The 22,426-nt window shown below is 49.0% G+C and overlaps 1 protein-coding gene across 7 annotated transcripts in view; it reads left to right on the top strand.

Annotated features, from left to right (window-relative positions):
- Positions 1–22,426, top strand: part of RAB3IL1 (RAB3A interacting protein like 1) — a 58,042-nt gene that overhangs the window by 4,879 nt on the left and 30,737 nt on the right. For 2 of the 7 annotated variants that reach the window (XM_038764527.1, XM_038764523.1), the window contains exon 2: positions 22,035–22,152. The exons of the other annotated variants lie outside the window; for them this stretch is intronic. In XM_038764527.1, the coding sequence (XP_038620455.1) occupies positions 22,142–22,152 (11 nt within the window). In that variant the 5' untranslated portion in view covers positions 22,035–22,141. The remainder of the gene's footprint in view (positions 1–22,034; positions 22,153–22,426) is intronic. 7 annotated transcript variants of the gene reach the window in all.

The raw sequence follows: 22,426 nt of genomic DNA, 5'->3' as shown, positions 1-22,426 counted from the left end.
GCCATTATTATTATTATTATTATTATTATCTGGATCGGGTGTCGGACGCGGGCAGTGGGACTGAGTTAGAAGAAGACAAAAATCTCTGCCCATGCTCCCCCGTCAGAGCTTAAACCTGGGAGGAGAACGCTCTTTGTCGTCTCCCTCCCTCCCTCCCCAGAGACCTGCTTCTTAAAAATGATATTTGTTAAGCGCTTACCACGTGTCCGGTCCCTGTCCCGCATGGGGCTCACAGTCTTAATCCCCATTTTACAGGTGAGGTAACTGAGGCTCAGAGAAGTTAAGTGATTTACCCAAGGTCACACAGCAGACTTGTGGTGGAGCCGGGATTCGAATCCATGACCTCTGACTCCAAAGCCCGGGCTCTTTCCACGGAGCCACGCTGCTTCTCGTAATAATGGCGGTGATTAAGTGCTTACTATGTGAAAAGCACTGTTCTAAGCGCTGGGGAGGTTACAAGGCGATCAGGTTGTCCCACAGGGGGCTCACAGTCTTCATCCCCATTTTACAGATGAGGGAACTGAGGCACAGAGCAGTTAAGTGACCTGCCCACAGTCACACAGCTGACAAGTGGCAGAGCCAGTATTTGAACCCATGACCTCTGGCTCCCAAGCCCGGGCTCTTTCCATTGAGCCACGCTGCTTCTACCGCAGCATTTAGTACAGTGCCTGACACATAGTAAGCGCTTAACAAATATCAGAGTTATTATTAATAATTCTGGTATTTTTTAAATGCTTACTATGTGCTGAAGCACTGCTAAGTGCTGGGGTAGCTACAAGGTAATCAGGTTGTCCCACATGAGGCTCACAGTCTAACCCCCATTTTACAGATGAGGTAACTGAGGCGCAGAGAAGTTAAGTGGCTTGCCCAAGGACACACAGCGGATAAGTAGCGGAGCCGGGATTCGAACCCACGTCCTCTGACTCCCAAGCCCGTGCTCTTTCCACCGAGGCACGCTGGTAATTGCTACGAATGACCCAGAACGCTAGGCCAAATGCAGGGTCTGCCCGGAGCAGAGGTATCATATGCAGTGGCTCACAGTCTAGAATCAATCAATCAATCGTATTTATTGAGCGCTTACTGTGTGCAGAGCACTGGACTAAGCGCTTGGGAAGTACAAGTTGGCAACATACAGAGACAGTCCCTACCCAACAGTGGGCTCACAGTCTAGAAGAAGCAACGTGGCTCAGTGGAAAGAGCACAGGCTATGGAGTCAGAGGTCATGGGTTCGAATCCTGGCTCCGCCACATGTCTGCTGTGTGACCTTGGGCAAGTCACTTCTCTGAGCCTCAGTTACCCCATATATAAAATGGGGATGAAGACTGTGAGTCCCACGTGGGACAACCTGATCACCTTTTATCCCCCCAGAGCTTAGAACGTGCTTTGCACATAGTAAGCGCTTAAGAAATGCCATTATTCTTCTTCTTCTTATTATTATTATTATTATTATTATCTCCATGAAAATGGAACAGCCCTATTGGATAGAAGAGGTGGTTTCTCTCAGGCCCCGGGTGGCTACTTAGGTCTGTCAACCGATCTTAAATGCTTTATGCCCTGAGAAGCAGCTTGGCTCTGTGGAAAAAGCCCGGGCTTGGGAATCAGATGACTTGGGTTCTAATCCCGGCTCCTCCACATATCATCATCATCATCATCAATCGTATTTATTGAGCACTTACTGTGTGCAGAGCACTGTACTAAGCGCTTGGGAAGTCCAAGTTGGCAACATATAGAGACAGTCCCTACCCAACAGTGGGCTCACAGTCTAAAAGGGGGACACATATCTGCTGTGTGCCCTTGGACAAGTCACTTAATAATAATAATAATAATAATTATGATGGCATTTATTAAGCGCTTACTATGTGCAAAGCACTGTTCTAAGCACTGGGGAGGCTACAAGGTGATCAGGTTGTCCCACGGGGGGCTCACAGTCTTCACCCTCATTTTACGGATGAGGGAACTGAGGCACAGAGAAGTGAAGTGACTTGCCCAGAGTCACACAGCTGACAAGTGGCGGAGCCGGGATTTGAATCCATGACCTCTGACTCCAAAGCCCAGGCTCTTTCCACTGAGCCGGCTTCAGTTCCGTCATCTGCATAATGGGGATTTAATACCTGTTGTCCTTCCTACTTAGACTGTGAGTCCCATGTGGGACAGTGATGATCTTGTATTTACCTCAGAGATTAATAATAATAATAATAATGGCATTTATTAAGCGCTTACTATGTGCAAAGCACTGTTCTAAGCGCTGGGGAGGTTACAAGGTGATCAGGTTGTCCCACGAGGGGCTCCCAGTCTTCATCCCCATTTTACAGATGAGGGAACTGTGGCCCAGAGAAGTTAAGTGACTTGCCCAAAGTCACACAGTTGACAGTTGGCAGAGCAGGGATTTGAACCCGTGACCTCCGACTCCAAAGCCCGTGCTCTTTCCCCTGAGCCACGCTGCTTCTTTAGATTAGTACAGTGCTCGACACATAGTAAGCACTTAACAAATACTACAGTTATTAGTATCAGAACTGACAGTAGCCTCTCAGTTAAAATGGGGGGCACAGTCGTTAGGGAGCATAATAATTAGGTGACTTCATTACTCAAGAGGCAAGGAAAGAATCCATCCTTCCATTACTGTGCTAAGCACTTGGGAGAGCACAGTTGAGTTAGAGTATAAGCTCATCTCTGGGCTATAAACTCATTAGGGGAAGGGAACACGTCCACAAACTCCGTTGTATTGTACTTTCTCAAGTCCTTAGTACAGTAAGTGCTCAGTAAATACCGTCGATGGATTGATAGAAGACATGACCCCTGCCCTCAAGGGTCTTATGTAGCTGGGGAGGCAGACTCTAAAAGGAAGGCAAGGGAAAGTCATTCATTCAATTGTATTTATTGAGTGCTTAATGTGTGCAGAGCACTGTACTAAGCGCTTGGGAAGTACAGGTTGGTAACATATACAGACAGTCCCTACCCAATAGCAGGCTCACAGTCTAGAAGGGGGAGACGGACAACAAAGCAACACATATTAACAAAATAAAATAAATAGAATAGTAAATACGTACAAGTAAAATAAATAGAGTAATAAATCTGTACAAACATATATACAGGTGCTGTGGGGAGGGGAAGGAGATAGGAGGGGGAGGAGGGGGAGAGGAAGGAGGGGGCTCATTCTGGGAAGGCCTTCTGGAGGAGGTGAGCTCTCAGTAGGGCTTTGAAGGGAGGAAGAGAGCCAGCTTGGCATTGGATGGGCGGAGGGAGGGCATTCCAGGCCCGGGAGAGGACGTGGGCCGGGGGTCGATGGCGGGACAGGCGAGAACGAGGTACGGTGAGGAGGTTAGCGGCGGCAGAAGAGCGGAGGGTGCGGGCTGGGTTGGATAAGGACAGAAGGGAGGTGAGGTAGGAGGGGGTGAGGTGATGGACAGCCTGGAAGCCTAAAGTGAGGAGTTTTTGCCTGATGCTTAGGTTGATTTGTAGCCACTGGAGATTTTTGAGGAGGGGAGTGACATGCCCAGAGCGTTTCTGCACAAAGATGATCCGGGCAGCAGCGTGAAGTATGGATTGAAGTGGGGAGAGACACGAGGATGGGAGATCAGAGAGGAGGCTGATGCAGTAATCCAGTCAGGATAGGATGAGAAATTGAACCAGCAGGGTAGCAGTTTGGACGGAGAGGAAAGGGCGGATCTTGGCGATTTTGCGGAGGTGAGACCAGCAGGTTTTGGTGACGGATTGGATGTGAGGGGTGAACGAGAGAGCAGAGTCGAGGATGACACCGAGGTTGCGGGCTTATGAGACGGGAAGGACGGTAGTGCCGTCAACAGTGATGGGAAAGTCAGGGAGAGGGCAGGGTTTGGGAGGGAAGATAAGGAGTTCAGTCTTGGACATGTTGAGTTTTTAGGTGGCGGGCAGACATCCGGATGGAGATGTCTTGAAGGCAGGAGGAGACGCGAGCCTGAAGGGAGGGAAAGAGAGCAGGGACAGAGACATAGATTTGGGTGTCATCAGCGTAGAGATGATAGTTGAAGCCGTGGGAGCGAATGAGTTCACCGAGGGAGTGAGTGTAGATAGAGAACAGAAGGGGACCAAGAACTGACCTTTGAGGAACCCCCACAGTAAGGGGATGGGAGGAGGAGCCCACAAAAGAGTCTGAGAATGAATGGCCAGAGAGATAAGAGGAGAACCAGGAGAGGATGGAGTCTGTGAAGCCAAGGTTGGATAGCGTGTTGAGGAGAAGGGGGTGGTCCACAGTGTCGAAGGCAGCTGAGAGGTCGACGAGGATTAGGATAGAGTAGGAGCCGTTGGATTTGGCAAGCAGAAGGTCATTGGTGATAAATACCCGTTCTCCCTCCTACTTTGACTGTGAACTCCCAAGTACCTGTCCCCTGATATACTTGTATCTCCCCCTTCTCTTAGAAAAATGCTCTGCACAGAGGAAGCACTTAACAAATGCCATAATTATTATTATTATCAAGATGTGTATATAAGTGCTCTCGGGAGATGCTGAAGTGGAGTTTGAGGGGGTATATGAAGTGAGATTAGACTCAAGTAGGGAAGGCCCCCAAGGGGGAGATGATATTTCTCAAGGATTGGGACAGTCAGTCAATCTGTCATATTTATCGAGTGCTTACTGTGTGCAGAGCACTCAGGAGAGTGCAGTATAACAATAAACAGACCCATTCCCTGCCCACAGTGGGGAGAGCAATGGTCTGCCAGATGTGGAGTGGTAGGGGAGTATCAGACTGGAAAAGAGAGCGTGAGCGTCATTGGTGTTAGGGGAGTTGAGAATGAGGCGTAATGAGTCGCCCTGAGGGAAAAGTAGAGTGCAAGCTGAGGTCTAGTGGGAGAGGAGGGGGTAAGTAGTAGGGAGAGAGCTGAATGCCTTCAAACCACTGATCAGGAGTTTCTGGATGATGCAGAGATGGATGGGCAACCGTTGGAAGTGGCGGGGAGGCACACGGGCAAAGCGGTGTTTTTAGAAAAATGATCCAAGAAGATCATTTTAAGAAAAATGATCAGAGAAGCAGCGTGGCTCAGGGAAAAGAGCACGGGCTTTGGAGGTCATGGGTTCAAATCCCGCTCTGCCAATAATAATAATAACAATGGCATTTATTAAGCGCTTACTATGTGCAAAGCACTGTTCTAAGCGCTGAGGAGGTAACAAGGTGATCAGGTTGTCCCTTGGGGGGCTCACAGTCTTAATTTCCATTTTTACAGATGAGGTCTTTGAGGCACAGAGAAGTTAAGTGACTTGCCCAACGTCACACAGCTGACGGTGGAGCCGGGGTTTGAACCCATGACATCTGACTCCAAAGCCCAGGCTCTTTCCACTGAGCCACGCTGCTTCTCAGCTCTGTGACTTTGGGCAAGTCACTTTGCTTCTCTGTGCCTCAGTGACCTCATCTGTAAAATGAGGATTAGGACTGTGAACCCCCCATGGGATCACCTTGTAACCTCCCCAGCGCTTAGAACAGTGCTTTGCACATAGTAAGTGCTTAATAAATGCTATTATTATTATTATTATTATTATCCGAGCAGCCCATGAAGTATAGACTGGGGAGTAGAAGAGGCTGGAAGCCGGGAAGTCAGCGAGGAGGCTGATCCAGGATAAGACAAGTGGCTGGGCCAGGTTAGTGGCCGCTTGGATGGAGAGGTGGAGGCGGATTATAGAATCTCAAACTAGTAATAATAATAATGATAATAATAATAATAATAATGATGGCATTTGTTAAGCGCTTACTATGTGCCAAGCACTGTTTTAAGCGTTGGGGGGGATAAAAGGTGGTTAGGTTGTCCCACATGGGACTCACAGGCTTAATCCCCATTTTACAGATGAGGTCACTGAGGCACAGACTTGCCCCGAGTCACACAGCTGACAAGTGGCGAACCCAGGATTAGAACCCATGACCTCTGACTCCCAAGCCCGGGCTCTTTCTGCTGAGCCAGGCTGCTTCTCTTCTCTAGTAGACAACAGCATGTCCTAGTAGGAGGAATGGTGGCACTATTATTATATCATTATTGTTGTAATTATTTGAGGTAACAAGCACAGAGAAGTTAAGCGATTTGTCCAGGGTCACACAGCAAGGACGTGGCAGAGCTGAGAGCAGAACCCAGGTCTTCCGATTCCCAGGCCCTTTGGTCTTTGTCCTGAACCAGGCTGGAAAACAAATGAAAATAAACAGAGGGCTCCTCTAGTCCCATGCTGGGGCAGGAGGGATGGTCTCGTGGTTGAACCTGCCTTGGGCTCTTCTCTCCCAACCATCAGGAGGCCTTCCCAGACTGAGCCCCTTCCTTCCTCTCCCCCTCGTCCCCCTCTCCATCCCCCCCATCTTACCTCCTTCCCTTCCCCACAGCACCTGTATGTATGTATATATGTTTGTACATATTTTTTTACTCCATTTATTTATTTATTTATTCTATTTGTACAAATCTATTCTATTTATTTTATTTTGTTAGTATGTTTGGTTTTGTTCTCCGTCTCCCCCTTTTAGACTGTGAGCCCACTGTTGGGTAGGGACTGTCTCTATATGTTGCCAATTTGTACTTCCCAAGCGCTTAGTCCAGTGCTCTGCACATAGTAAGCGCTCAATAAATACGATTGATGATGATGATGATGATCAGGATGTAATTTCTCAAAAACCACTGCCTTCTCTCTTTCAGTGATCCATGTCAATCCAGTGGTTTTCCCCGGCCCCACTCATCCCTTCCTCTTCCTCCACATCCCCCCAGACACACACACACTCTTTTTAGGGACCACACCGTATTTCCCCATTTTCCAGCACACACAATTTGCCAAATGACCTACCCTACTGCTAGAGCCCCAAGTGAGGTAGGATCTGTGTCTGATCAGTCATTCATTCAATCATTTTTACTGAGCACTCACTGTGTGCAAAGCACCGTACTAAGGGCTTGGGAGACACATTCCCTGCCCGCAACGAGCTCCCAGTCTAGAGATAAGCTCACAATCTAAATCGTGATCGGATTGTATTTGAACCTGCCCCAGTGCTTAGTATAGTGCTTCACACAGTGCTTAACAAATACTATTACTAAGAGATACGTAGTGGTGGGTCTGTTCATCTGTCCTTGTTAGAGCCTTGTTATTTCCCTAGTGCCCATTTAGATGATTAATAATATTAATTGTGGTATTTCTTAATAACAATAATGGCATTTATTAAGCGCTTACTATGTGCAAAGCACTGTTCTAAGCACTGGGGAGGTTACAAGGTGATCAGGTTGTCCCACACGGGGCTCACAGTCTTCATCCCCATTTTACAGATGAGGTCACTGAGGCACAGAGAAGTGAAGCGACTTGCCCAAAGTCACACAGCTGACAATTGGCAGAGGCAGAATTAGAACCCATGACCTCTGACTCAAAAGCGTGGTCTCTTTCCACTGAGCCACGCTGCTTCTCTTGCACTTCTTTCTTATTTCTTAAGCACTTACTTGCCAAGCACTGTACTAGGCGGCGGGATAGATACAAGTCAATCGAGTTGGATGCGATCCCTGTCACAGATGGGAATCACAGTCTATGTAGGATGGAGAACGGATGTCGGATTCCCATTTTACAGATACGGAAGCTGAGGCACGGGGAAGTTAAGTGACTTGACAACTTGGTGAACCAACCTGATGTCGTTAAGTAGGATCCAGTGCCTTCCCAGGTTTGGCTGGTCAGCCCAAGCATCTGCCATCCTAATGTCAGGATGTCAGAAGCCGTCGGGAGAGCAAAAGAGCCCTTTAGTGGGAATTTTACCTAATGAGGAATGGTGTTGGCCACCAGTTGTCAGGAATCTGTGTTAGAAATCAGCCCCCGTCCTCCGTTTCTGCCCCGTCAACCCTTGGCCGGTCAGCACACCGTGGCGGGGATTGTCTGTCCCCTTGGCTGCTTCCCAGGGCACTGCAAATGCCTTGGGAGAGCCAAGATCGGAGTGGGAGGGAGGCCCCGTTGGGCGGCAGTTGGCCGGGAAGCTGCTGAGCCGGGATCCCGGAGCTGTGGCCCACACTAGGCTGTTGTCCTCAGATTGAACCAGTCCCGCTTCGTCGATCTGGATCGAGCCTGGTTTCCGAGGAGTAGGAAGCTCCAACTTGCCTGCCCCATCCCTGCATCCACCCCTCCTTTCCTCGAATCCAAAAGCTACAGCGGAATCGACCCGCGTGGGCCGTCCTGAAAGCCCCTCCACCCTCTCCTCCTCCACCCCGTCTCTTTACCTCTTCTTCCTTCTCTTCGCCCTGCTGCTCCCCAGGCATCCCGGGAAATCCACCAGAGACAGGATGGGATCAGAGCTCTGGAGACGCCCAAGGGCCAGGCCACTTTCAGGCCGGCATCCGCCGACCGGGGCGTGGGTCGGGAGTGGCAGGATCATCATCATCATCAATCGTATTTATTGAGCGCTTACTATGTGCAGAGCACTGTGCTAAGCGCTTGGGAAGTACAAATTGGCAACATATAGAGACAGTCCCTACCCAACAGTGGGCTCACAGTTTAAAAGATCCACTCATGCCCAGCCCTGCGGCCCAGGGAGGAGAAGAAAAGTGTCAGCGGTGACTATTTCCTCCTCCTGATGGTGGGGGGCAAGTGGTGGAGCCACTTTCTGGCTCCATGAGGCGGGCTAGCCCTAACTCCCTGTGGACCCACAAAGCTATGGGGGTGAAGCCATGAGCCAACCCCATGGGCGCAGTCAATCAAGGTATTTATTGAGTGATCACTGTGTGCAGAGCACTGTACTAAGCGCTTGGATGTACTTCCTCGTGGAGGCAGGATCGACACCAGGGCGAGTGGAGAGTTTGCAGCCTGAGGTCTCCTGGGAGAAGAGGAGGGAAGGAAAAGTCAGCCTAAGCCCATACTTGGTTGGGAGAGGAGAAGCCATCCTGCCATCCGGGTTGGGGGGACTGATAGTGGGAGGGCAGGGATTTGGGGGAGCCGTCTGTTAAAGTAAGGAGAGAGTGGGAGGGGGCCAAATAGATGGAAGCCCTCAGGATGGGGGCAAGGAAGAGCGAGACTCTTCCCTCCTTCCATCCCAGGACTCAGGCACATCCTGCCTCTTTCCCAGAGGGATGGAGCCAGGTTTGGGCGCTCCATTAGCTCAAAGCTGCCCCCAACAAAAGGGAATTCTGAGTTCAGCCATAAAGCCATTAGAAAGGATTGATGCCCAGGATGAGATTAGCAGGAGTAAATCTGGGAGATTTAGTTCAGCCGGAAGGCGGGGAAGACAGAGTGGAAAAGTTGGGCCCAGAGGATTTCGGGTGGTCTACGGGACCCTGCTAGCACCCAACTCCATCCCTCAGCTAAGGGAGCATCCAGACTGAGCCACTTCTAGCAGGTGGGCCCCTCCCCTCCCCTCCTCTCATGGGGGTCTCTTTGGGAGAGCCATCAGGAAGCAGAAGGGGACTTTAGACTGTGAGCCCACTGTTGGGTAGGGACTGTCTCTATGTGTTGCCAACTTGTACTTCCCAAGCGCTTAGTACAGTGCTCTGCACACAGTAAGTGCTCAATAAATACGATTGATGATAAGGATGTTGGGAGGAAGGCAGAGGGAGAGATGCTAATATCCCAGGATAGCGGGTTTCTCCTGTGGCATTCCAGACTTTTAAGATAATAATAATAATAACATTAATAGTACTAGTTGTTACGTACTACATGTCAAGCACTGTTCTAAATCCTGGGGCAGATCCAAGTTAATCAGGAGGCACACAGTCCCTTTCCCAAATGGGGCTCACAGCCCAAGTAGGAGGGAGAACTAGTATTGAATCCTCATTTTACAGATGAGGAAACTGAGGCCTAGAGAAGTCATAACTTGCCCAAAGTCCCCCAGCAGACACGTGGCAAAGCTGGGATTAGAGCCCAGTCCCGGACTCTTTCTACTAGGCCATGCTGCCCTGTTTTTTCCCCCCATATTTATAACAATAATAATAATAGTGGCATTTTATTAAGCTCTTACCATGTGCAAAGCACTGTTCTAAGTGCTGGGGCCCAAGAGTTTTGACCACATTGAGTGGGGCCAAGTTTGGGGGGCAACAAGGCCCACTCACATTCCCCAAGAATCTAGCTTTATGTGCATCTAGCTTTATTTCTATTTATTCTGATGCCCTGACACCTGTCCACATTTTGTTGTCTGTCTCCCCACTTCTAGACTGTGAGCCCGCTGTTGCGTAGGGACCGTCTCTATATGCTGCCGACTTGTACTTCCCAAGCGCTTAGTACAGTGCTCTGCACACAGTAAGCGCTCGATAAATCCGATTGAATGAACGAATGGTGGTGGTCTTGTGGCAGCTCCACAGACCGAGGAAGAGAAGTGCAAAGTCTTTCCGTCGTCGGTTCCGCTCAACAGGCCGACCTCTACGGGAGTCCGTGGGCGTGAGCCAGACACTCCGAATTTCTCCTGAGCTTTTGCATTTTGGCTTTTTCTTCCTTCGGGGGGAAGCAAGGGAGGTCTCGAGGTCTGTGGCAAACAGAGCTAGGGGTGGGTGGGGCGGGAAAGGAGTTGCAGGGTCTGCAGTTTTCCAACGGGCCCGGCTCATTTCCTGAGGAAACGGACCAAGCAAGGCCCTTCCTGTATGAACTGGAGGCCGGGCCCGATGCCGGCCTGCCGCGTCCCGCTCCCTGGATGAGGGGAAACCCCAAAGGATGAGGAGGGAAGGGGTTCGGGAGAGGCGAATGGATGGTTACCGGCGCAAGCGATGACCGTTTGGTCGGGCGTCGCATCCCCTCCCGGCGGGTGGGAATGGCGTCTCTGCCCATTCCCAAGGGCCCATCTTCTGTTGCCTTCCAGGAGCCCCATCTTCGGGACCACATGGAGATGTCCCGACTGGCAGGAGCCATGAAGGGAAGGCCCAGACCTGAGCCAGAGGGAGAGTGGGGTCTTTCATGCTCGGAGAGGGGTGGCCGGGACTTGCAGATTGGCTCATCGTTTAACATTTTTCCTCTGTGAACTCTGGCTGACTCCAGCCCAGCCGCCGCCGCTTGGGTTTTGGTTGCTTCCCCGTGGTTCCAGCTTTTTATCCCGGTGTTTATTTTCCTAGCTGAAGGTGGGGGGCCGGAGAGGGGAGGTGCGGGCCGAGGGAGGGAAAGCAGGTCAGCCTCAGAGAGGGTTTAGAGTCATCAGTTTCTCCTTCTTCCCTTGTACTGCAGCCAGCCTTAGCCGTTGTCTGCCTCTTCCCTCATAGGGGATTTGTGAAAGCCGCATGTGGGCCCCCCCCCCCCACAACCACACAGACACACACACACACACACCCATCTCCGCCCCCCTCCCTCTGGACACATTAACCAAGCTTGCTTTAAAGCAGCTGTTATGTTTCTCCAGAAATCCCGTGCTGACTCGGTGGATTCTCCGCTCCCTGACTTTTCCTGCTCCATTGCAAATTGTGTGTTGCTTCTCCGTCCCCAGGGCCCGTCTGAGGCAGCTCGTTCATTGCGATTGGATTCCAGCGGGGATCTAATCTTCAAACTCTTCTGATCTCTCCCGGGTGCTTAATAATTAATAATAATGGTAATAATAATAATGGTACTTGTTAAGCGCTTAGTACGTGCCCAGCACTGTTCTGTGTACTGGGGTAGACAGGAGTTAATCAGGTTGGACACAGTCCCTGTCCCTCGTGGGGCTCACAGTCCTAAACCCAGTTTACAGATGAGGTCTCTGAGGCGCAGAGAAGTGAAGTGACTTGCCCAAGGTCACACAGCAGACATGTGGTGGAGCTGGGATTAGAACCCAGGTCCTTCTCACTCCCAGGCCTATGCTAAGCCACTAAGCCATGCTGCTTCTCTAATAATAATAATAATGGCATTTGTTAAGCGCTTACTATGTGCAAAGCACTGTTCTAAGCGCTGGGGAGGATGTCCCACATGGGGCTCACAGTCTTAATCGCCATTTGACAGATGAGGGAACTGAGGCACAGAGAAGTGAAGCGACTTGCCCAAAGTCACATAGCTGACAATTGGCAGAGCAGGGATTCGAACCCTTGATCTCTAACTCCCAAGCCCGGGCCCCTTCCACTGAGCCACGCTGCTTCTTTAGTTTACTGATTGATTAATTGAAGGGTGATCTGCTTGTGCATGGTGCTCTGGGACTCTGTCTTTCCTGTTAATTAATAATAATAATAATAATAATAATAATGGCATTTATTAAGCGCTTACTATGTGCAAAGCACTGTTCTAAGCACCGGGGAGGTTACACGGTGATGAGTTTGTCCCAGGTGGGGCTCAGAGTCTGAATCCCCGTTTTACAGATGAGGTAACTGAGGCACAGAGAAGTTAAGTGACTTGCCCAAAGTCACACAGCTGACAATTGATGGAGCCGGTATTTGAACCCAAGACCTCTGACTTCAAAGCCCGTGCTCTTTCCATTGATTGCTTGAGTGAAGGCATCCGTCACCCCTTAAAGTTCCAGCTCCTCTCCTCTTCCGCCCCAGAATCGACTCCCTGTCCAAACTAAGTACCTTCCCTTCCTCCAGGTCAAGTCTGTGAGTTTTGTTTTGTTTTCCTAATGCTATCGAAGCACTTACTAGGTGCCAAGCTCTAGACTAAGTGCTGAGGTCGCTACAGGCTAATCAGATTGGACACAGTCCATGCAAGCGGGGCTCAGTGGAAAGAGCCCGGGCTTTGGAGTCAGAGGTCACGGGTTCAAATCCCGGCTCCGCCAACTGTCAGCTGTGTGACTTCGGGCAAGCCGCTTCACTTGTCTGGACCTCAGTTACCTCATCTGGAAAATGGGGATTAAAACTGTGAACCCCCATGGGACAACCTGATCACCTTGTAACCTCCCCCAGCGCTTAGAACAGTGCTTTGCATGTAGTTAGCGCTTAACAAATACCATCATTATTATTATTATTATTCATCGGGACCGTCTCTCTATGTTGCCGACTTGTACTTCCCAAGCGCTTAGTACTGTACTCTGCACACGGTAAGCGCTCAATAAATACGATTGAATGAATAGTACAGTGCTCTGCACACAGTAAGTGCTCAATAAATACGATTGAATTTATATATATACAGCACCTATATATATGTATATATGTTTGTATGTATTTATTACTCTGTTTTATTTGTACATATTTATTCTATTTATTTTATTTTGTTAATATGTTTTGTTTTGTTGTCTGTCTCCCCGTTCTAGACTGTGAGTCCACTGTTGGGTAGGGACCGTCTCTATATGTTGCCAACCTGTACTTCCCAAGCGCTTAGTAAAGTGCTGTGCACACAGTAAGCGCTCAATAAATACGATTGATTGATTGATTCATTCATTCATTCAGTCGTATTTATCGAATGCTTACTGTGTGCAAAGCTTTGCACGTAGTAAGCGCTTAACAAATACCATTATTATTATTATTATTATTCAGTCAGTCAGTCGTATTTATCGAATGCTTACTGTGTGCAAAGCACTTCACTAAGCACTTGGGAGAGTATAATGTAACAATTAAGTAGACACATTCCCTGCCCATAACAAGCTTACATCTAGAGAGAGCTTGCAGTCTTAATCACCATTTTATTCATTCAATTCAGTTGTATTTGTTGAGCGCTTACTGTGCGCAGAGCACTGTACTAAGCACTTGGGAAGTACAAGCCGGCAACATATAGAGACCGTCTCTACCTGACGACGGGCTCACAGTCTAGAAGGGGAAGCCAGACAACAAAACAAAACATGTGGACAGGTATCAAGTCGTCAGAATAAATAGAAATAAAGCTAGGTGCACATCGTTAATCAATCAGTCATATTTATTGAGCGCTTACTGTGTGCAGAGCACTGTACTAAGTGCTTGGGAAGTACAAGTTGGCAACATATACAGTCCCTACCCAACAGTGGACTCACAGTCTAAAAGGGGGAGACAGAGAACAAAACCAAACGTACTAACAAAATAAAATAAATAGAATAGATATGTACAAGTAAAATGAATAAATAAATAGAGTAATAAATATGTACAAACATATATACATATATACAGGTGCTGTGGGGAAGGGAAGGAGGTAAGATGAGGGGATGGAGAGGGATGAGGGTTAACAAAAGTTTAACAAAAGAATAGAATAATAAATATGTACAAGTAAAATAAGTAGAGTAATAAATCTGTACAAACATATATACAGGTGCTGTGGGGATATTTGTTAAGCGCTTGCCACGTGTCAGGCACCGTACTCCGCCCTGGGGTAGCTACAACTTAACCAGGTTGGACACGGTCCCTGTCCCCGCATGGGGCTCACAGTCTTAATCCCCATTTTACAGACGAGGTAACCGAGGCCCAGAGAAGTGAAGGTGCCCAGCAGACAAGCGGTGGAGCCTTCTGACTTCCATTCTAGACTGTGAGCCCGCTGTTGGGTAGGGACCGTCTCTAGATGTTGCCAACTTGGACGTCCCAAGCGCTTAGTCCAGTGCTCTGCACATAGTAAGCGCTCAATAAATACGATTGATGATGATATCTATTCATATCTATTCTATTTATTTTATTTTGTTAGTATGTTTGGTTCCGTTCTCTGTCTCCCCCTTTTAGACTGTGAGCCCGCTGTTGGGTAGGGACTGTCTCTAGATGTTGCCAGTTTGTACTTCCCAAGCGCTTCGTCCAGTGCTCTGCACACAGTAAGCGCTCAGTAAATACGATTGATGATGATGATATCTATTGTTCATATCTATTCTATTTATTTTATTTTGTTGGTATGTTTGGTTCTGTTCTCTGTCTCCCCCTGTGAGCCCGCTGTTGGGTAGGGACCGTCTCTAGATGTTGCCAATTTGTACTTCCCAAGCGCTTAGTCCGGTGCTCTGCACATAGTAAGCGCTCAATAAATACGATTGATGATGATGATATCTATTCATATCTATTCTATTTATTTTATTTTGTTAGTATGTTTGGTTCCGTTCTCTGTCTCCCCCTTTTAGACTGTGAGCCAGCTGTTGGGTAGGGACTGTCTCTAGATGTTGCCAATTTGCACTTCCCAAGCGCTTCGTCCAGTGCTCTGCACACAGTAAGCGCTCAGTAAATACGATTGATGATGATGATATCTATTGTTCATATCTACTCTTATTTTGTTGGTATGTTTGGTTCTGTTCTCTGTCTCCCCCTGTGAGCCCGCTGTTGGGTAGGGACTGTCTCAAGATGTTGCCAATTTGTACTTCCCAAGTGCTTCGTCCGGTGCTCTGCACATAGTAAGCGCTCAATAAATACGATTGATGATGATGATGATGACCTGCGCGACCGATCCGGCAGCATCACCCGACCGCTAGCCCCAAAGTACGGGAGGCTAAGCCTGCCATGAGCCCGATTCTCCCCCGTTGCCCCCCGCCACAATCCTGCCCGCTGCGGACGGGCCCCGAGGCCCCTGCCTTAGGTCCTGTCTGGTTTGCCGAGGGGGAAGGAGGGAGAGTATTTTACAGAGGAATCACTGAGGCACAGAGAAGTGAAGTGACTTGCCCAAGGTCACCGAGCAGACAGGTGGCGGAGCCGGGATTCGAATCTGGATCCTTTGACTCCCGGATCGTGCTCTGTCCGTTAGAAGATGCTGCTCTGCCGTGAAAGCCCCTCAGAGGCTGGGGAAGGTCAAGCGCTTAGTACAGTGCTCTGCACACAGTAAGCGCTCAATAAATACGATTGAATGAATGAAGGAATCCGATGGGCCCCCAGAGGAAAAGCCCCCAAGGCCTCCTGAAAAAGCTGAATGGCCTAGCAATCGTTCATTCATTCATTCAGTATTTATTGAGCGCGTGCTGTGTGCAGAGCACTGGACTAAGCGCTTGGGAAGTACAAGTCGGCAACATAGAGAGACAGTCCCTACCCAACGGCAGGCTCACCGTCTAGAAGGGGGAGACAGAGAACAAAACAAATAATAATAATAATGATGGCATTTATTAAGCGCTTACTCTGTGCAAAGCACTGTTCTAAGCGCTGGGGAGTTTACAGGGTGATCAGGTTGTCCCACATGGGGCTCACAGTCTTAATCCCTATTTTACAGATGAGGTCACTGAGGCCCAGAGAAGTGAAGTGACTTGCCCAAAGTCACACAGCCGACAAGCGGGGGAGCCGGGATTTGAACCCATGACCTCCGGCTCCAAAGCCCGGGCTCCATGTGGACGGGTGTCAATGCCATCAGAATAAATAGAATTGTAGCTAAATACACATCATTAACAAAATAGAGTAGTAAATATATACAAGGAAAAGAAATAGAGTAATAAATCTGTACAAATATAGATACAAGTGCTGGGGGGAGGGGAAGGAGGTAGGGTGGGAGGGATGGGGAGGAGGAGAGGAAAAAGGGGGATCAGTCTGGGAAGGCCTCCTGGAGGAGGTGAGCTCTCAGTAATAATAATAATAATGATAATAATAATAATAATGGCATTTATTAAGCACTTACTGTGTGCAAAGCACTGTTCTAAGCGCTGTGGGGATACAAGGTGATCAGGTTGTCCCATGGGGGGCTCACAGTCTTAATCCCCATTTTACAGGTGAGGTAACCGAGGCTCAGGGAAGTTAAGTGACTTGCCCAAGGTCACACAGCAGACATGTGGCGGAGTCGGGATTCGAACCCCTGACCTCTGACTCCAAAGCCCGGGCTCTTTCCACTGAGCCACGCAGTAGGGCTTTGAAGGGAGGAAGAGAGCCAGCTTGGCGGATGTGCGGAGGGAGGGCATCCCGGGGGTCGACGGCGGGACAGGCCGCCAACTTGTACTTCCCAAGCGCTCAGTGCAGTGCTCTGCACACAGTAAGCGCTCAATAAATACGATTGAGAACGAGGTACAGTGAGGAGGTTAGTGGCGGCAGAAAGCGGAGGGTGCGGGCTGGGCTGGAGGACAGAAGGGAGGTGAAGTCCCTTCAATCAATCAGTCAGTCATATTTATTGAGCACTTATTGGGTGCAAAGCACTGTACTAAGTGCTTGGGAGAGTCCAGTATAGTGGCATAACAGAGGTGGTAGACACGTTTTCCGCCCACAGTGAGCTTCCAGTCTAGAGGGATCTTGCAGTCTAGTGGAAAGAGCCATGGGCTTGGGAGTCAGAGGAACTGGGTTCTAATCGCCGCTCTTCATCCGCTCTGCAACCGTGGGCAAGTCACTTAACTTCTCTGGGCCTCAGTTTTCTATCTGTAAAACTGGATTTCATTCCCCCTTCTCCCTCCTCCTTAGACTCTGAGCTCCATGAGAGACAGGGTTTGTGGCCCAGTTAACTTGTATCTACCCCAATGTTTGGCACGCAGTAAGCGCTTAACAAATACCACAGTTGTTGTTGTTATTTTTATCATCATTAAGGTTGCCCTAGGTGTACTTCGGGTCTTAGAGGGCAGGTGGAGGTCAGACGGGCTGGGCAAGGGGCCAGCGGAGGGAAGCAGCGTGGCTCAGTGGAAAGAGCATGGGCTTTGGAGTCAGAGGTCATGGGTTCAAATCCCGGCTCCGCCAACTGTCACCTGGGTGACTTTGGGCAAGTCACTTCCTACTAAGAGCTCACCTCCTCCAGGAGGCCTTCCCAGACTGAGCCCCTTCCTTCCGCTCCCCCTCGTCCCCCTCTCCATCGCCTCATCTTACCTCCTTCCCTTCCCCACACCACCTGTATATATGTTTGTACATATTTATTACTCTATTTATTTATGTATTTTACTTGTACATATCTATTCTATTTATTTTATTTTGTTAGTATGTTTGGTTTTGTTCTCTGTCTCCCCCTTCTAGACTGTGAGCCCACTGTTGGGTAGGGACTGTCTCTCTATGTTGCCAACTTGTACTTCCCAAGCGCGTAGTCCAGTGCTCTGCACACAGTGAGCTCTCAATAAATACGATTGATTGATTGATTCTCTGTGTGCCTCAGTGACTTCATCTGTAAAATGGGGATGAAGACTGTGAGCCCCCCCGTGGGACAACCTGATCACCTTGCAACCTCCCCAGCGCTTAGAACAGTGCTTTGCACATAGTAAGCGCTTAACAAATGCCATCATTAGTATTATTATTCTGCTGCCGTTCCTGCAGATGGATCGATTCACTTTGAGGCGCCGAGCAGGCGGCTGGATTTCAGCGTTCAGCGGCGCTCCATCCCCAGAGCTAAAAAATAAAACCAGTCCAGGAAGGAAATGCCAAGTGGTTTCTGGCCTCCCGAGCTCCCTGCTGTGCTCTGTGCATATATATACATATATGTACATATGTTTGTACATATTTGTTACTCTATTTTACTTGTACATATCTATTCTATTTATTTTATTTTGTTAGTATGTTTGGTTCTGTTCTCTGTCTCCCCCTTTTAGACTGTGAGCCCACTGTTGGGTAGGGACTGTCTCTAGATGTTGCCAATTTGTACTTCCCAAGCGCTTAGTACAGTGCTCTGCACATAGTAAGCGCTCAATAAATACGATTGATGATGATGATGCTCTTGGGCCCAGAGCGGAGGCAAAGGGTCTGTGAGGAAGTCGGCATGATGGCCCAGTGCCCTCGGCGACCATTTAATAATAATAATGGCATTTATTAAGCGCTTACTATGTGCAAAGCACTGTTCTAAGCGCCGGGGAGGTTACAAGGTGATCAGGTTGTCCCACGGGGGGCTCACAGTCTTAAGCCCCATTTTACAGATGAGGTAACTGAGGCACAGAGAAGTGAAGTGACTTGCCCAAAGTCACACAGCTGACAATTGGCGGAGCCGGGATTTGAACCCATGACCTCTGACTCCAAAGCCCGGGCTCTTTTCCACTGAGCCACGCTGCTCGAATCCCAACTCCATCAACTGTCAGCTGTGTGACTTTGGGCAGGTCACTTCGCTTCTCTGGGCCTCAGTGACCTCATCTGGAAAAATGGGGATTAAGACTGAGCCCCCCGTGGGACAACCTGATCACCTTGTAACCTCCCCAGAGCTTAGAACAGTGCTTTGCACATAGTAAGCGCTTAATAAATGCCACCATTATTATTATTATTATTATTATTGTTTAACTGGCCTAACCTCCTTATCAGGTGGCCGGTCCCTGCTCCCCAGCGAGGGGAAAGAAAGGCCAGTCGGCCTCTCAGACCATCATCATCAATCGTATTTATTGAGCGCTTACTATGTGCAGAGCACTGTACTAAGCGCTTGGAAAGTACAAATTGGGAACATATAGAGAAAGCCAGCCCTATCCCAGTTCCAGAACTCTGGGAATCCTTCCCCTCTGCCATGCTGCTCCTGAAAATTGCCTCCCTTCCAACAAGGAAGGAAACTGGAGCCACCAGCGTGGCTCAGTGGAAAGAGCACAGGCTTGGGAGTCAGAGGTCATGGGTTCGAATCCCGACTCTGCCACATGTCTGCTGTGTGACCTTGGGCAAGTCACTTCACTTCTCTGAACCTCAGTTCCCTCATCTGTAAAATGGGGATTAAGACTGTGAGCCCCCCCGTGGGACAACTTGATCACCTTGTATCCCCACCGGTGCTTAGAGCAGTGCTCTGCACATAGTAAGCGCTTAACAAATGCCATTATTATTATTATTATAGAGAGACGGTCCCTACCCAACAGCAGGCTCACAGTCTAGAAGGGGGAGACAGACAACAAAACAAAGCATGTGGACCGGTGTCAAGTCGTCAGAACAAATAGAAATAAAGCTAAATGCACATCACTAACAAAATAAATAGAATAGTAAATATGTACGAGTAAAATAAATAATAATAATAATAATTGGCATTTGTTAAGTGCTTACTATGTGCAAAGCACTGTTATAAGCGCTGGGGAGGATACAGGGTGATCAGGTTGTCCCACGTGGGGCTCACAGTCTTAATCCCCATTTTACAGATGAGGTAACTGAGGCCCAGAGAAGTTAAGTGACTTGCCCAAGATCACACAGCAGACATGTGGCGGAGTCGGAGTTTGAACCCATGACCTCTGACTCCAAAGTCCATGCTCTTTCCACTGAGCCACGCTGCTTCTCTAGTGATAAATAGTGATAAATCTGTACAAACATATATACAGGGGCTGTGGGGAGGGGAAGGAGGTAGGGCGGGGAGGATGGGGAGGAGGAGGGGAAAAAGGGGGCTCAGTCTGGGAAGGCCTCTTGGAGGAGGTGAGCTCACAGTGGGGCTTTGAAGCTTGACGGATGTGCGGAGGGAGGGCATTCCGGGCCAGGGGAAGGACGTGGGCCGGGGGTCGATGGTGGGACAGGCGAGAATGAGGCCCATCATCATCGTCTGTTCATATCTATTCTATTCATTTTATTTTGTTAGTATGTTTGGTTCTGTTCTGTCTCCCCCTTTTAGACTGTGAGCCCACTGTTGGGTAGCGACTGTCTCTATATGTTGCCAATCTGTACTTCCCAAGCGCTTAGTACAGTGCTCTGCACACAGTAAGCGCTCAATAAATACGATTGATGACAGTGCTCTGCACACAGTAAGCGCTCAATAAATACGATTGATGATGATCATCAATCGTATTTATTGAGCGCTTACTGTGTGCAGAGCACTGTACTAAGCGCTTGGGAAGGACAAGTTGGTAACAAGTTGGCCCAGCGAGGAGGTGAGCGGCGGCAGAGGAGCGGAGGGTGCGGGCTGGGCTGGAAAAGGAGAGAAGGGAGGGGAGGTAGGAGGGGGCGAGGGGATGGACAGCCTGGAAGCCCAGGGTGAGGAGTTTCTGCCTGATGCGCAGATTGATTGGTAGCCACTGGAGATTTTTGAGGATTATGGCGCAGCAGTGGATCCCGTGGTGTTTTGCCGCTCCCCCCTAATTGCTTGCCCAGGTCAGGCGGGTGGGACCCCAAACCGGGGCTGAAGTCGAAGGGGCACAGTTGCCAACTGTCGGTGGCTTCCAAACCCGGGCCCGGGGAGGAAGCCACCACCTCAGGCCGCCCCCTCCGCCTCCCGTCTCCCCCACCCCGAGGAGAGAAACTGGGACAATTGAAACTCCCATTAAACAACTGGGAGAAACTGAGGCGTGGAGCAGGACCTGTTCCTGCAGGCTGGGCTAATAATAATTACTATAATTATGTTATCATATATAATTAATAATTTCATACTATATATTAATTATAATAATAATAATTAGAGAAGTGGCAGGAGCCCGGGCTTGGGAGTCAGAGGTCGTGGGTTCTAATTCTGGCTCCACCAGATGTCTGCTGTGTGACCTTGGGCCGGTCACTTCACTTCTCTGTACCTCAGTTCCCTCATCTGTAAAATGGGGATGAAAACTGTGAGCCCCACATCATCATCATCATCATCATCGATCGCATTTATTGAGCGCTTACTGTGTGCAGAGCACTGTACTAAGCGCTTGGGAAGGACAAGTTGGCAACATACAGAGACAGTCCCTACCCAACAGTGGGCTCACAGTCTAAAAGGGGGAGACAGGGTTGTCTCACATGAGACAACCTGATTACCTTGTAGCTACACGGGTGTTTAGAACGGTGCTTGGCACGTAGTAAGCACTTAACAAATGCCATCATCATTATTATTATTAATAATCATAATAATCATAATAATCATAATTGTGGTATTAAGTGCTTAGTACAGTGCCTGTACTAAGCACAGGGATGGTTACAAGCAAATTGGATTGGATACAGTCCCTGTCCCACGTAATTACTGATGGCATTTGTTAAGTGCTTACTATGTGCAAAGCACTGTTCTAGCAATGGGAGAGATACAATAATAATAATAATAATGGCATTTATTAAGCGCTTACTGTGTGCAAAGCACTGTTGTAAGCACTGGGGGAGATACAATAATAATAATAATGATGGCATTTATTAAGCGCTTACTATGTGCAAAGCACTGTTCTAAGCGCTGGGGAGAGTACAAGGTGATCAGGTTATCCCACGTGGGGCTCACAGTCTTAATCCCCATTTTGCAGATGAGGTCACTGAGGCCCAGAGAAGTGAAGTGACTTGCCCAAAGTCACACAGCCGACAAGTAGCGGAGCCGGGATTTGAACCCATCACCTCCGACTCCAAAGCCCGGGCCCTTCCCATTGAGCCACGCTGCTTCTCGAGGGGATCAGGTTGTCCCATGTGGGGTTCACAGGCTTAATCCCTATTTTACAGATGACGGAACTGAGGCCCAGAGAAGTGAAGTGACTTGCCCCGGGTCACACAGCAAACAAGTAGCAGAGCTGGGATTAGAACCCAGGTCCTTCTGACTCTGAGGCCTGTGCTCTCTCCACTAGGCCATTCTGAGCCGCGGTGCAGGAGCTCCGTTGCATGAGCGCCTTTGCTGCAGCCGCTGCAGCACGCCGCTCCCGTGCAGGGGCCCCGGGACGGTCGGAGAGCCAGCATGTGGAGAGGGTAGGGCCGCGAGCAGATCTATTTATTTTATTTTGTTAGTATGTTTGGTTTAGTTCTCTGTCTCCCCCTTTTAGACTGTAAACCCACTGTTGGGTAGGGACTGTCTCAAGATGTTGCCAATTTGTACTTCCCAAGTACAGTGCTCTGCACACAGTAAGCGCTCAATAAATACGATTGATGATGATGATATCTATTGTTCATATCTATTCTATTTATTTTATTTTGTTAGTATGTTTGGTTCTGTTGTCTGTCTCCCCCTTTTAGACTGTGAGCC

This window comes from Tachyglossus aculeatus, chromosome 22, assembly GCF_015852505.1.
Source record: "Tachyglossus aculeatus isolate mTacAcu1 chromosome 22, mTacAcu1.pri, whole genome shotgun sequence".
NCBI classification, from domain to species: Eukaryota; Metazoa; Chordata; class Mammalia; order Monotremata; family Tachyglossidae; genus Tachyglossus; species Tachyglossus aculeatus.
This window is presented reverse-complemented; position numbering and strand designations above follow the sequence as displayed.